This window comes from Pelmatolapia mariae, linkage group LG14 (assembly GCF_036321145.2).
Source record: "Pelmatolapia mariae isolate MD_Pm_ZW linkage group LG14, Pm_UMD_F_2, whole genome shotgun sequence".
In the NCBI taxonomy this organism is placed as follows: Eukaryota; Metazoa; Chordata; class Actinopteri; order Cichliformes; family Cichlidae; genus Pelmatolapia; species Pelmatolapia mariae.
In genome coordinates this window covers 30,901,311-30,912,666 of record NC_086239.1, presented here as the reverse complement: position 1 = coordinate 30,912,666, position 11,356 = coordinate 30,901,311, and the positions used below count along the sequence as shown (strand labels likewise).

General features: G+C 37.8%; 3 protein-coding genes across 3 annotated transcripts; 2 read left to right on the top strand and 1 right to left on the bottom strand.

Moving 5' to 3' along the window:
* Positions 1-379: 379 nt before the first annotated feature.
* Positions 380-2,943, bottom strand: LOC134640707 (testis-expressed protein 26-like). The gene is made up of 7 exons (XM_065471915.1): positions 2,931-2,943; positions 1,740-1,824; positions 1,482-1,644; positions 1,227-1,383; positions 883-1,065; positions 631-792; positions 380-513 (listed from the first exon to the last, which is right to left on the bottom strand). The coding sequence occupies exons 1-7, from the start codon at positions 2,941-2,943 to the stop codon at positions 380-382; spliced, it is 897 nt and encodes a 298-aa protein (XP_065327987.1).
* Positions 2,944-4,017: 1,074 nt separating this feature from the next.
* Positions 4,018-4,278, top strand: LOC134640909 (GTP cyclohydrolase 1 feedback regulatory protein-like). The gene has a single exon (XM_063492992.1). The coding sequence runs from the start codon at positions 4,018-4,020 to the stop codon at positions 4,276-4,278; it is 261 nt and encodes an 86-aa protein (XP_063349062.1).
* Positions 4,279-6,988: 2,710 nt separating this feature from the next.
* Positions 6,989-10,687, top strand: hmgb1b (high mobility group box 1b). The gene is made up of 5 exons (XM_063492991.1): positions 6,989-7,118; positions 8,209-8,364; positions 8,464-8,609; positions 8,729-8,903; positions 9,002-10,687. The coding sequence occupies exons 2-5, from the start codon at positions 8,218-8,220 to the stop codon at positions 9,131-9,133; spliced, it is 600 nt and encodes a 199-aa protein (XP_063349061.1). The 5' UTR covers positions 6,989-7,118; positions 8,209-8,217; the 3' UTR covers positions 9,134-10,687.
* The last annotated feature ends 669 nt before the right edge of the window (positions 10,688-11,356 follow it).

Sequence of the window (11,356 nt, the reverse complement as noted above, 5' to 3'; positions counted from 1 at the left end):
AGAAATAAGCTATTGAGATATTGTGCTGTATTTTAAACTACTGTGCCACATTTTAACTTTCACTTCATTTAATTTACATTGCAAACCTACAGTTGCTAATATGTGTCAACAAAGGTTAAGCATTTTTCTTTTATTGTTATCAAGCTGTATAAGAATTGAGTTAAGTCCGAGTGGGGAATATATGTTATATAAAACTAAGCAGAGCACGAGAACATTTGATTATTGGGCACAGACGTTAGGTCACAATTATCACACACACAAAAACTAAATCAGCAAAAATGAATTCTTTCATCTTTAATTCATAATACTATTGTGCTGGTTTTACAGAGTGAACCGAGATTACATAAAAACACAAACAGCTAATATAAAATGATGAAATTCAGTGAGGTCCTGGCCAGCTTGATCTCCACTCTGGCGAGTCTGAGTCACGCACAGCTGCTGGACGTTTATTGACTTTCTCCTTATTGTTTGGACAGACATCTTTACTCAAAACCACTTTTAGAGCCTCCTGCTCTGTAAAGCCAAAAGATAAAAACCAACATAAGCACATCTGTCAAACCACAATCACTGAACAATCTGTTATGATGCTTAAACATAAAAAAATAAATAAATAAATAAACTGGTGCTCACCCCTTTCAGGTAAAATTCTGTGTAACTGCTCCAGCTCCTGGGGTGCCAGAGACTTCATCACAGATGTGACAGTATTGACTGGCTTTCCGAAAAAATGGTCATAGGTTGTTACATTAGCACGGTTCTTCTGAATCTGCAAGTTTCTTGGTACAACAGTGGGAACTGTAACATAGAGAATCATCATCTAATACACTGCAAATCACCAGAGCTGCTGTTTACATGCATCTTCTATAGTTTTTGAGTAGACAGTACCTATACCGGGGCAGGTCACATTTGGATCTGTTTTGCAGCAGTGAGAAACACTGACGACGAGTTCAGATTTTTGGTTTGGCTGGCGATAATTGGCCCTCATCACAGTGTCAGTAGAGAGTGATATGCAGTGCCTGTTGTGAATAGGTGCAAACCATCTGGCTGCTTTTTTAGTGTCATTGTACTCTGTCAAAAAGAAAATACCATGACAAAAAGAAAATGAATGGCAAATGGAAAATGAACTGTAGAGAGAAATGTTATGACATCTGGATATTCCTGTGTGCATGGATGTCTTCAGCCATTCTGACGAGTTCTCGTATACATGAGATTGACTGAAAATTGTGTACCTTGAGGTGTACCCATGAAGTCACATTTGTAAGTGGAGAGGTACTGTGCGGTTAGGGCCTTACGGATCTCACCCTCAGAAGGGAGGCATTTCAAAGGGAATGCAATATCGTCAGAGTTTCTTCCAACATCCCTTGGCAGCCTCCACATCATGAAAGACTTGGGGAAAAATAGCTTAATTTAAAGGTTACAATACACTGTGAAAGGTCAAGCATGCCATTTCACTATAAATGTAAAAACTGAGGCTTGGTACTAACCTTGCTGGGATGTGGGTTATTTCTCCTCTGCCCTGACGCTGTTCCTGTACGAATGCATTCAGGTTTACAGGCAGGCTTCCAGCTAAAGTCCTTACTGTATATACTTGAACCAAAAGGTCCAGACTGTGAATATGAGTCTATCAATGACGTTGACAGGGGCTTCCTACATAAGTACCAGCACGGACACATAATTACACACACAACCATGCATAATGTGTATGCTTATTTAGAGCCTCATAAGTCCATGATTTTACTTACAGGAAAATATCTGCAGCTGAACTTGGCTGGTAGACGAATTGCCTTTTGTGAGTTGTTTCATATGGATCCCACCACTGTTTCCCCCCTGGAAAAAATACTACTATACTGTAAGTATTTCAATCAGTGTAGACATGGCACAATGTAAACATCTAAACCTGAGTTCAAATTAAACTTTTTGATCTACATAGTAACGACAGTATAACAAAGGCTAGAAAGGCTACTGTATACCTCTGTAATTTAACTGTGCTTAAAATAAATGTTACTTTTTGATCTATTAAAATGTAGACTTGTAGTAAAAAAATGAGTCTGTACTTCTAAGTTCTGTAGTTCTCTGTAATTTTAATATTATGCAGATTTTGCTTGAAATATTAAAATAATGATATGTGCTGTCTCTTGCTATCTATGAGTAAATAAAATCACAAATATGATTTATGTATTTTTAATACTACTATAACACTATTGACAATAGATAACTACTACATTACTATAATAACTACTACTTAATAATAAGTTCAAAAATGAATTCTAACACTGCAAAGTGGATCTGTAAAAGAAATTTTGTCAGAGGAACTTCAAGGAACCTCAAAAGGTTCCTCTATTTATAAGACTGTAACTACGGAAAAAAAAATACTTAACTGAAATAAAACAATAACATGGACTTCAAAAATCACATAAAACGAAAACATACTGGAAAATTTACTGTTAGTCAATTTGGTCAAAATTGCCACGTAAAACATGAGTAGTAATTGGTGCATCTGTTTAATAAGGGAGTATAAAATGGGATATTGTGACTGTGTTGCATGTGCTTGTATTATAAGGATTTGTTAGAGGTGCCTTATATATATGTTAACAGACATATAAGGTGCCTTATATGTCTGTTACGGGTGATAGTGGGCAAAACAATTCCTAACTTCTCAAATCTTACAATCTGACAAATACTCATATTACAACAACAAACAACTAAAAATAACACCCAAAATTAATAAAAACTAAAAATTTTAAAACAAGAAAAAACAAAACATAAAAAAAGCAGATAAGTAAGTTTAAAAAACACAAAACTTGTATAACATGTACATTACTTTAAACAAAACCTTCTGATGTTACAATAACATGCAAAAGAAATGTAAGAAAACATTTTAAGTTCCATACTGGGTTTCTTTCTGTGTTTACCTATCCTTGGTTTAACATTACCTTTCGTTGCCATTGGTGACTGCTGGTTTGTTTTAGCATCTCCTCTTATAGCTGATTTCAATGTACTTCAATCCATTTAATTTTTAGATGAAAAGTCACCTCATTGGTATCCTGATGAAAAGCATATGCTGACAATTCCTGTGAGTATTAAAATTAGAGCATTATACATACACAAGCTTTATCTACACAGTGTCAAAGCTGATCCAAGCAGGATGTAGTATGCACTGTGGTTATGGAGACCTACAACATTTAAACAGAAGCACAGCAGGGGAGATGTTGAATTAAAAATTTAGCATTGTTACAAGCGCCTTATATGTCTGTTACTGGTGATAGTGGGTAGTAACTAAGTACATTTGGGTATATTTTTTGGTAATCAATATTCAACTCATCAACAATTCAAAGAGAAATAACTTACAGCAATAGATTTAATAGTTCCTGAACATTTTATAAATAAAAAACATTAAAAGAGAAATGGGCAATTCTTCTGTATTGCACTTCTTTCAACTGTATTACACATCTTTTAACTGTATAAACTATACTTTAGATAATATCATGATTTTTTCCCCCCTAAAAATAGTACATGACATAAAATGAGATATTTCATAGTTGCAGGAGGTAAACATTTAACATTTTGGCTTTGTTCATCCATCCTTGTCCACACAAAAAATGGACTTCAGAAGTTTTTACCATTAAAAGTCACCTCAAAACTTTGCTATTATTACTTTTGCTGCTGCTAAAAAGGATAACACTACATTCCCTAACTTAAAAGTGAGTGCTTCCTAAACCTAATAACTAGTTTGACCACTTTTGGCAGCAATGACTACAATCAAGCATTTGTGATAACTGGCAATGAGTCTTAGAATTGTTTTAATTCAGGCCCACTGAAGGATTTTCAAACATGAATGACCTGTTTAAGGTCACGCAAAAGCATTTCAGTTGGATTTAGCCTTGGTCTTTGAGTAGGCCGCTCTAAAACCATCCTTTTATTTATTATTTTTTGAGACATTCAGAGACTTAGACTTGTGCATAACCAGAGACCTCTTTCAGTCACTCCCGAGGGAATAATGGAGCGAAGCCAGCGAGCGGGATGCCGTACAAGTTTGTCAGCACACAGATTCGACTGGAGAACGGTCCAACAAATGTGGGGGATGAATTTTCGGATCCAGTGGTCATGAATTACCTGGGAGCGAGGAAAACAACTATGCTGGGGAACAATTTTTCCGAGTATCACGTGGATGACCCGCCTCGCCTGGTGCTGGACAAGCTGGAGAAGATCGGCTTCCGTGTGGTGTCCATGACAGGTGTGGGACAGACACTGATGTGGTGCCTTCACAAGGAGATGGAGTGATGGATCACAAAGATACCGTATTGGGAGGTTGGGTACTTGTATAAGCCTTTAAAAGGGGTAAATGAATTCTGCAGAATATCTCTGTTTTTACTCTATACATTCTACATTCAAGATATTGGCAGCTATAACGTAACACCATAGTCAAACAAAAGTAAAGTTGAGATTATCCCTTACATAAGGTCTCAGATTAGATGATAGGTCACCAGATTCAGGGGATTACTGAAACTACATTCCAGGGGTTTGCCTTTGTCAATACTGTTTAGCACTGGTGATATATTGTAGTTACCAGAGTAGATTTATTGTGTATATATCATATATCCTGAACCAAGCCTCAATTTTTTTCTAATTAAAACACTAGAAACATTTGTACATGCATCGCTGTGTAAAGACATTTTTTTTTAAAACATGTGTTTCTAACTTAATGATGTCATGATGTGGAGCTTTGGGCCACAAACTGATGGCCGGATATTATTCTTCAGGATTTTCTAATAGAAAGCAGAATTCATGGTTCCATCAGTTTCAACAAGTTGGCCAGAACCTGAAGCAGTATAGCATCCTGAAATCATCACACTAGCACCACCATGTCTGACTGCTGGTATGATGTCCTTTTTATGAAATGCTGTGTTAGTTTTATGCAAGGCTTCCAAAAAGTTGTACTTGTCCCATCAGTCCACAGAATATTTTCTCAAAAGTTTTGGGATGTTCTTTGAAAGATGTTTTTTTGGCAAATGCGAGCCAAGCCTATGTGTTCGTGTTGATCAGCAGTGAACTCGCCCATGGATGCCACTTTTTTCCCAGTCTCTTTCTTATTGTTGAATTATGAACACTGACCTTATTGGCACATTCCAATTACCTCATACGTTGGGTGACAGAACTCGGGAGTGATGTTACTCCTGAGTTAGTGCATTTTAGTAATAAATACAAAGAAAAACAGGATTTGATTTGCTTCTGAACAAGGAAGAGCCATTCCTGTGTCGCAAACAATACAGCATAATACTTGCTTTTTGTAATATGCTGTATTTGTATTATGCACAGCTGCAGGTTGGTGGGGCTGGTACTTTCAGAAAAGAAAATTGGAGTCGAGGGGACATTCCAGACCAACAAAAAAAAGCATCTTAAGGCAACTGTTGTTGTAATTAAAAAAAAAAAAAGAATTGAACTGAAATAAATATAACAATTGCAACTGGGAAATTCCAACTTAATCTGAAATGCAGGATAACTGAGGCAAGTGAGACTGCGAGTTTTTTTTAGATATTGCTCTGGGTTCTTTTATGACCTCATGGACGAGTTGTCAATCCACTCTTTTGAGTCCTTTTAGTAGGCTGGAAAATCCTGGGAAGGTTTCCTATACAAAGTTGTTGCATGATGTGCTTTTTGAGATCTTTAAGACCACTAGTGGTGTGCAGATCGATACTGAAATATCGATTCTTCTGATACCAGTAATTTATGTTGTAGAATCGATTCTCATATTAAAATATCGATATTTTAGTACTTTGGGGTAAATTTGTAGTTTATCATTAACAGGAACACAGTGGAAAGAAACTATATCATTCAGATCGTCTAAATTGGAAGGAACTACTTCCTCTTACGCCTTTCATAGTCATATGTGAAACAAAATGTGTGGCAGCCCCTTGGCTAACCCACTCACAACAATTGCTGAGTGTTAACGGAGTCATGTGCGGACGTATTTTACATCCACAAACAGCCAAGACGCGGTTTGCGATACATGTGGCAAGACAGTGAGGTGTTGTGGCAACACCACTAACCTGTCAAACACCTCAGAGTAAATCATATCACAGAATATGATGAGCTTATGTTGAGGCGAACTGAAGAGGAGGAGAGGGACAGGTGCTGCTAGGGCGAGACAGACGTATCTCGCGGAGTCCTTTAGTGTTGCAGGCAGGCAACATGCTCAAATAGTGCACAACTTCAAGTTTCTTTTATTTCTATATGATAATTCTGCATTATTAAGCAATAAGAACAATGTTCTGTAATCAATATGAAGCTATATTATTATATTACTATTACAATTACATAATACAATTATATATTGTATTATGAAATACAATGAAACATTAAGTTTTTGTACAAAGTATCGGTATCGGATCAGTATGGTCGATACCACCCTGAATTTTACTTGGTATCGGATCGGAAAGGAAATCAGTGGTATCGCACATCACTAAAGTCCACTTCATTTTGTCAAAACCTAATTAGGTGCTTTCTATAGCCAGTGAAATTGAACTCCGCTTTTCAAAAAATTTGTTAAATCATACTTAATTCATTATTATTTAATAATAATTAATATTTCGCTGAATAAATGAAACTATCATTTAAAAACATTTTTTAATTTATTCTTGTCTAATATTAAAACTTGCTTTAACATGTACATGTGGTAAATAGACAATAAATAAATCAGAACGGGGACAAACACCCTTTCTCAAAGCGTCACGTAAACGATATGATTCGCTGATAATGCTTCCTTTAACGTAAGCTTAGGAGTAACTTCAAATTGCTAGTCTTTCCTTTTTGTTATTTACTAATGGGCTCTGCATTTCTTTCCGTTTGTGTTTCCCTGCAGTTAAACTCACTGCCATTCAAGCCGAGCGCCATCACACCACCGTGTTTTGAACAACCAACCGTTCAACAAGCAGGACTGACAGCGCGTGTCCAATAAGATACTCCAAGGAGTTGGCGGCAGCCAATGTCCGACAGCCGGTGCCCAACACACAGAATAAACACAGACGGATCCTCGCAGCCAAAAGACCGCGCACTGACGGTGCTTTTCGTCCCATTGTTTGAGACGTACCGACGTGCGGCTGGCCTCATATAGCGCTGTAGGGGTAAGCAGTATAAACGTAATCTTAAACAAAGCGAATAGTGTGCGGCTCTTATGAATGAAACAATGCTCTGGGATATGCTTTGCACAGTATACATTAACGTTGTACGTAGTTGGTTGCATGGCTGAGCTGAATGGGATGCTAACTCAGTGTCAAGCTCCTGGTGTTTAACGTTATCTTGCTAACTTGGCTAAGTAGTTACCGTACAGTGACATTCACCACGGCCATGAGTAATAACCAAAATAAAGTGCCCGTTGGGTTAAAGGACAAGATCCCAGATGGTCGAGTTAACTGTCTGCCGCACTTCGCTTAACGTAACGTCCGCTGCTGTGGTGCGTGCTAAAGGTGGCTGGATGCTACCATAAAGGCTAGCACTAGCTGGCTGTTGAATGTAGGTTAATACCGTTGACTGGTGCTGAGGCAACCGGAGTACGGTTATACAGGCAGAGCATCATTCTCCGGCATTAGTACCACTTTTACTAAACTTTAAGTCGAATAATCTTTAGCGTTCAGACAGGTGACACCAGTAACAGGCAAATTTGTCCTGAAGGACGTAAGGGGTGTTTGAAAACGACAGCTAGCCATTGTTAGCAGTCTAATCAGCCATTTTCATAATCGTCTCCCGAGATGAGCACCGTGACATGCTAGCCTAGCTTGAAGGCTAACGCTGATAGCAAGAGGACACAAAGCAAGATGGCTAAAAGCTAATGAACAATCAAATGAGGTGGAAGCTAATGTGTTCACGTAGAACCTTAAGCCGGTTAGCTTCACGTTATATTATCGGAGTGCTAACATTAAGCAGCACTATACTGTTTTTACTAGCTTATATGGGTAAACGTTTGATCTAACGCGCCAGTAGAGTAATGTGTAGCTGATTGTAGTTTTAATAAATGCTAGCCTCTTCATACAATGGATCATCAGTCACCCCAGGCACCCTCCTCCCACCACCCAGTTTAAACAATAGATGTGAGGAACTGATGGAGTAGGAGGCAGACAATTGGCCAGGGCCATTCAGATGCTATTACTTACATTGCATGAAAGTGCTGGTATACTTTGAATTTAAAACTATGTATTTTCTCTCCTTAAAATTTAGTAAGCCAAAATGGTGAAGGATCCAAAGAAGCCGAGGGGCAAAATGTCCTCATATGCCTACTTTGTGCAGACATGCCGGGAGGAGCATAAGAAGAAACACCCTGATGCCAGTGTCAACTTCTCAGAGTTCTCCAAGAAATGCTCTGAGCGATGGAAGGTAAAAGGAATTATTCACAATATCAGATTTTATTTTCAGTTTTCTAAATTCAGTATTTTATTTTTTAGATTGTTTAAAACTGGCTGTGTTTCTCCAAAGACAATGTCACCAAAAGAGAAAGGCAAGTTTGAAGACATGGCCAAGCAAGACAAGTTGCGTTATGAGCGGGAAATGAAGAATTACGTGCCTCCCAAGGGCCAGAAGAAGAAGCGATTCAAGGACCCCAATGCCCCCAAGAGACCACCGTATGTGCCATAATCTACACTTTGTCACATTTCTCATTTTCTTTCAGACTGTAGGGGTATTTTGAGCGATTAAACAGCAACGTTTGGTTTTTTTTTCGTTTCCTTTTTTTCCCCCACAGGTCTGCATTTTTCCTCTTCTGTGCAGATTTTCGCCCAAAAATAAAAAGTGAAAATCCTGGCCTTTCCATTGGGGACACAGCAAAGAAGTTGGGAGAGATGTGGAATAGCTCATCTGCGGAAGAAAAGCAGCCATATGAGAAGAAGGCTGCCAAGTTGAAGGAGAAATATGACAAGGTGATAATCCAAAATGACATGGAAGTTAAACTTGTTGATTTGATAGAAAAGTGATATTGTTTGTGGAGCATGGAAAAGAGCTTATCTCTCTGTTGCAGGATATTGTTGCTTACCGCACAAAGGGAAAAGTGGATTCAGGACCAGCTGCTGCAGCTGATGATGATGATAATGAAGAAGAAGAAGAGGAGGGAGAAGAAGAAGAGGAAGATGAGGATGATGATGATGAGTAGCTCACTTGGGGATGGGACCTGCAGTTTTGTTTATGCCATATATCCTTATATCTCAATTCACCATCTTGAAAAACAGAAGTCAGATTGACCATGATCATGTGTATATTTAATGTTTTTAAGATGTACAGTGTTATTCTCCTTTTTTTTTTTTTCTCGTTTTTTTTGTAAAGTCAACACTACATATCTTACGTTTGGAATTTTCTAGTGGTAGTACTTTATCCCTGCCATATTATGTAACAGTCTAGGAGGACTACAAATAAGTATGAAAGTAACTAGTCTTTAGGTGTTCCAACTCAAAAATGAGATTTCTGAGTTGCTAGTGTATTTTTGTTTATTTTGAAAAATATTTTTTTATGTGCTGTCCCAATGTCTTTTTATTGTTCTTTGAATACCACTCTAATATCAAATGCAGCTGTCGACATTCAAGAATGTCTTCAATAAAGGTCGTTTTTTTTTTTTTTTTTAACAAGTTTGTTTTTTTTCCTCCTTCTAATTTTAATCATCTCACAATATCTAAAAACTACCAAACTTCCATGTATTCTATATTCATTACATGCAAATAGGGCCCTTCAGTCCATCTGTAATTCTGTGTTGGGTGTTTCTCATCTTCCTCTTGGGTTCAGGTTTGTTAGCTGCCCAATAATGCGGTCAGCAAGCTATTTGATAATTTTGGTGCTGTGTGTGTGCTGCTGGGCTAGGTCTTGCTGTAAAAGGAAATAAGAATCTCTATAAAGCCTGTCAGCAGTGGAAAGCAAGAAGTACTCTAAAATCTAGTGGTTCAGTATTAGGAATGTGGCAGTTGTAGCTTCTTTCCTAATACCGAGCCACTAGACGTCCATGTGTGGTGGATCTTGATCCTCTGTCACCGGCCTCAGTTCTCTGTTTGCAAAGCTCTCCCAAGTTCCTGATTTGACTTACCTTGACAATCTTCTCTTTATATCACACTTCCCTTTTAGACAGATGTTTAAATACAGCAGTCTGCAAACAGCTTGCCTTTTTCACAAATGAGACTTAACCTCTTGTGGAGGATAACCATCATTATCTGCAAAACTGTCAAGTCAGTAGTCCATTTGTTAAAGTCTTGATTAATAAATATACCTTTTTCAATCAAGTTCACAATACTAGTTAATCTATGAGTAATTCAGAGTTTGAGGCTTTTTATGTAAACAGATTGCTAATGGCACAAATGACTAAGGATAATTGACAAGTAATAATTCTTACTTACCAGTACTGGACTCATGGAATTATTAAGCCAGAAGGACAGATATTCGACAATAGCAAGTAATACGAACACAATTAAGGATAGCACATTGTTTTATTGGAAAATAAACAAACTTTTATTGATTTTAACAATTTAAGAAAAAGATATTGCCCAATGGCTGTTATCTGCAAAGTGCTAATGCATTCACATCCTCAGCAATGTTTTATAAACTCTCTGGAAAGTAAGAAACATCGATCATGCTACAGTAGTTTGAGCAACCTCAATCCAGAAGGTGGCGCCATGATATAATAAACCTGTATGTGTATGTGTGTGTGTGGCATTAAAAAACTTTAAACTACACTTGTTTTGTCATGCGCACACAAGCGACAAGTCCATGTAGGTTCTACAGTGTTTTTTTTTCAGGATGATAATGACTCCATCTGTAGGACACGGAGGATCACTGCCTGAATTAAAGGGACAGCTGTTAGCAGTCACCCAAAAAATGATCAAAACACCAGATTAGGGAATTTCTTTTGTAGGAATAGTTTTTGCTTTCCTCCTGGAGAGTTCCAAAGGCTAGGATAATCAATGCAAAAAGCACAAGAAGATGCTCCACTACATGATATTATGGATGTATTTTATTCCCAGCCAAGTACCAAATGAACATAAGAAAAGTACTCCTTCTCCAAGTGCGCTCTTTCCCAAGGCAGGGACCTTTTGTGATCCCTTGGTTGTATTGAGTTGCAATTCCCTGTAACTGGAGGCAAGCTCACAGGCACGGTGGCCTCACCATCACTTAGAGGGGGTTCACATGTCCATTCATCAGGCTTTTCTCAGTAGTGTTTTCCTTTGCAGTAACCGTTCTTAGAAGTGTTAGCAAATATGAATGAAACCTCTGTGTTCTCCTTTCAGTAGATCTGACACACAAACAAGCTCAGTGTTCCTGCATGTAGTTAACATTAGGGTCACAACAGTTGTTTTTTTATTGGAAGCAAGCATAAAGATGGTAAAAGCCCTGTTTC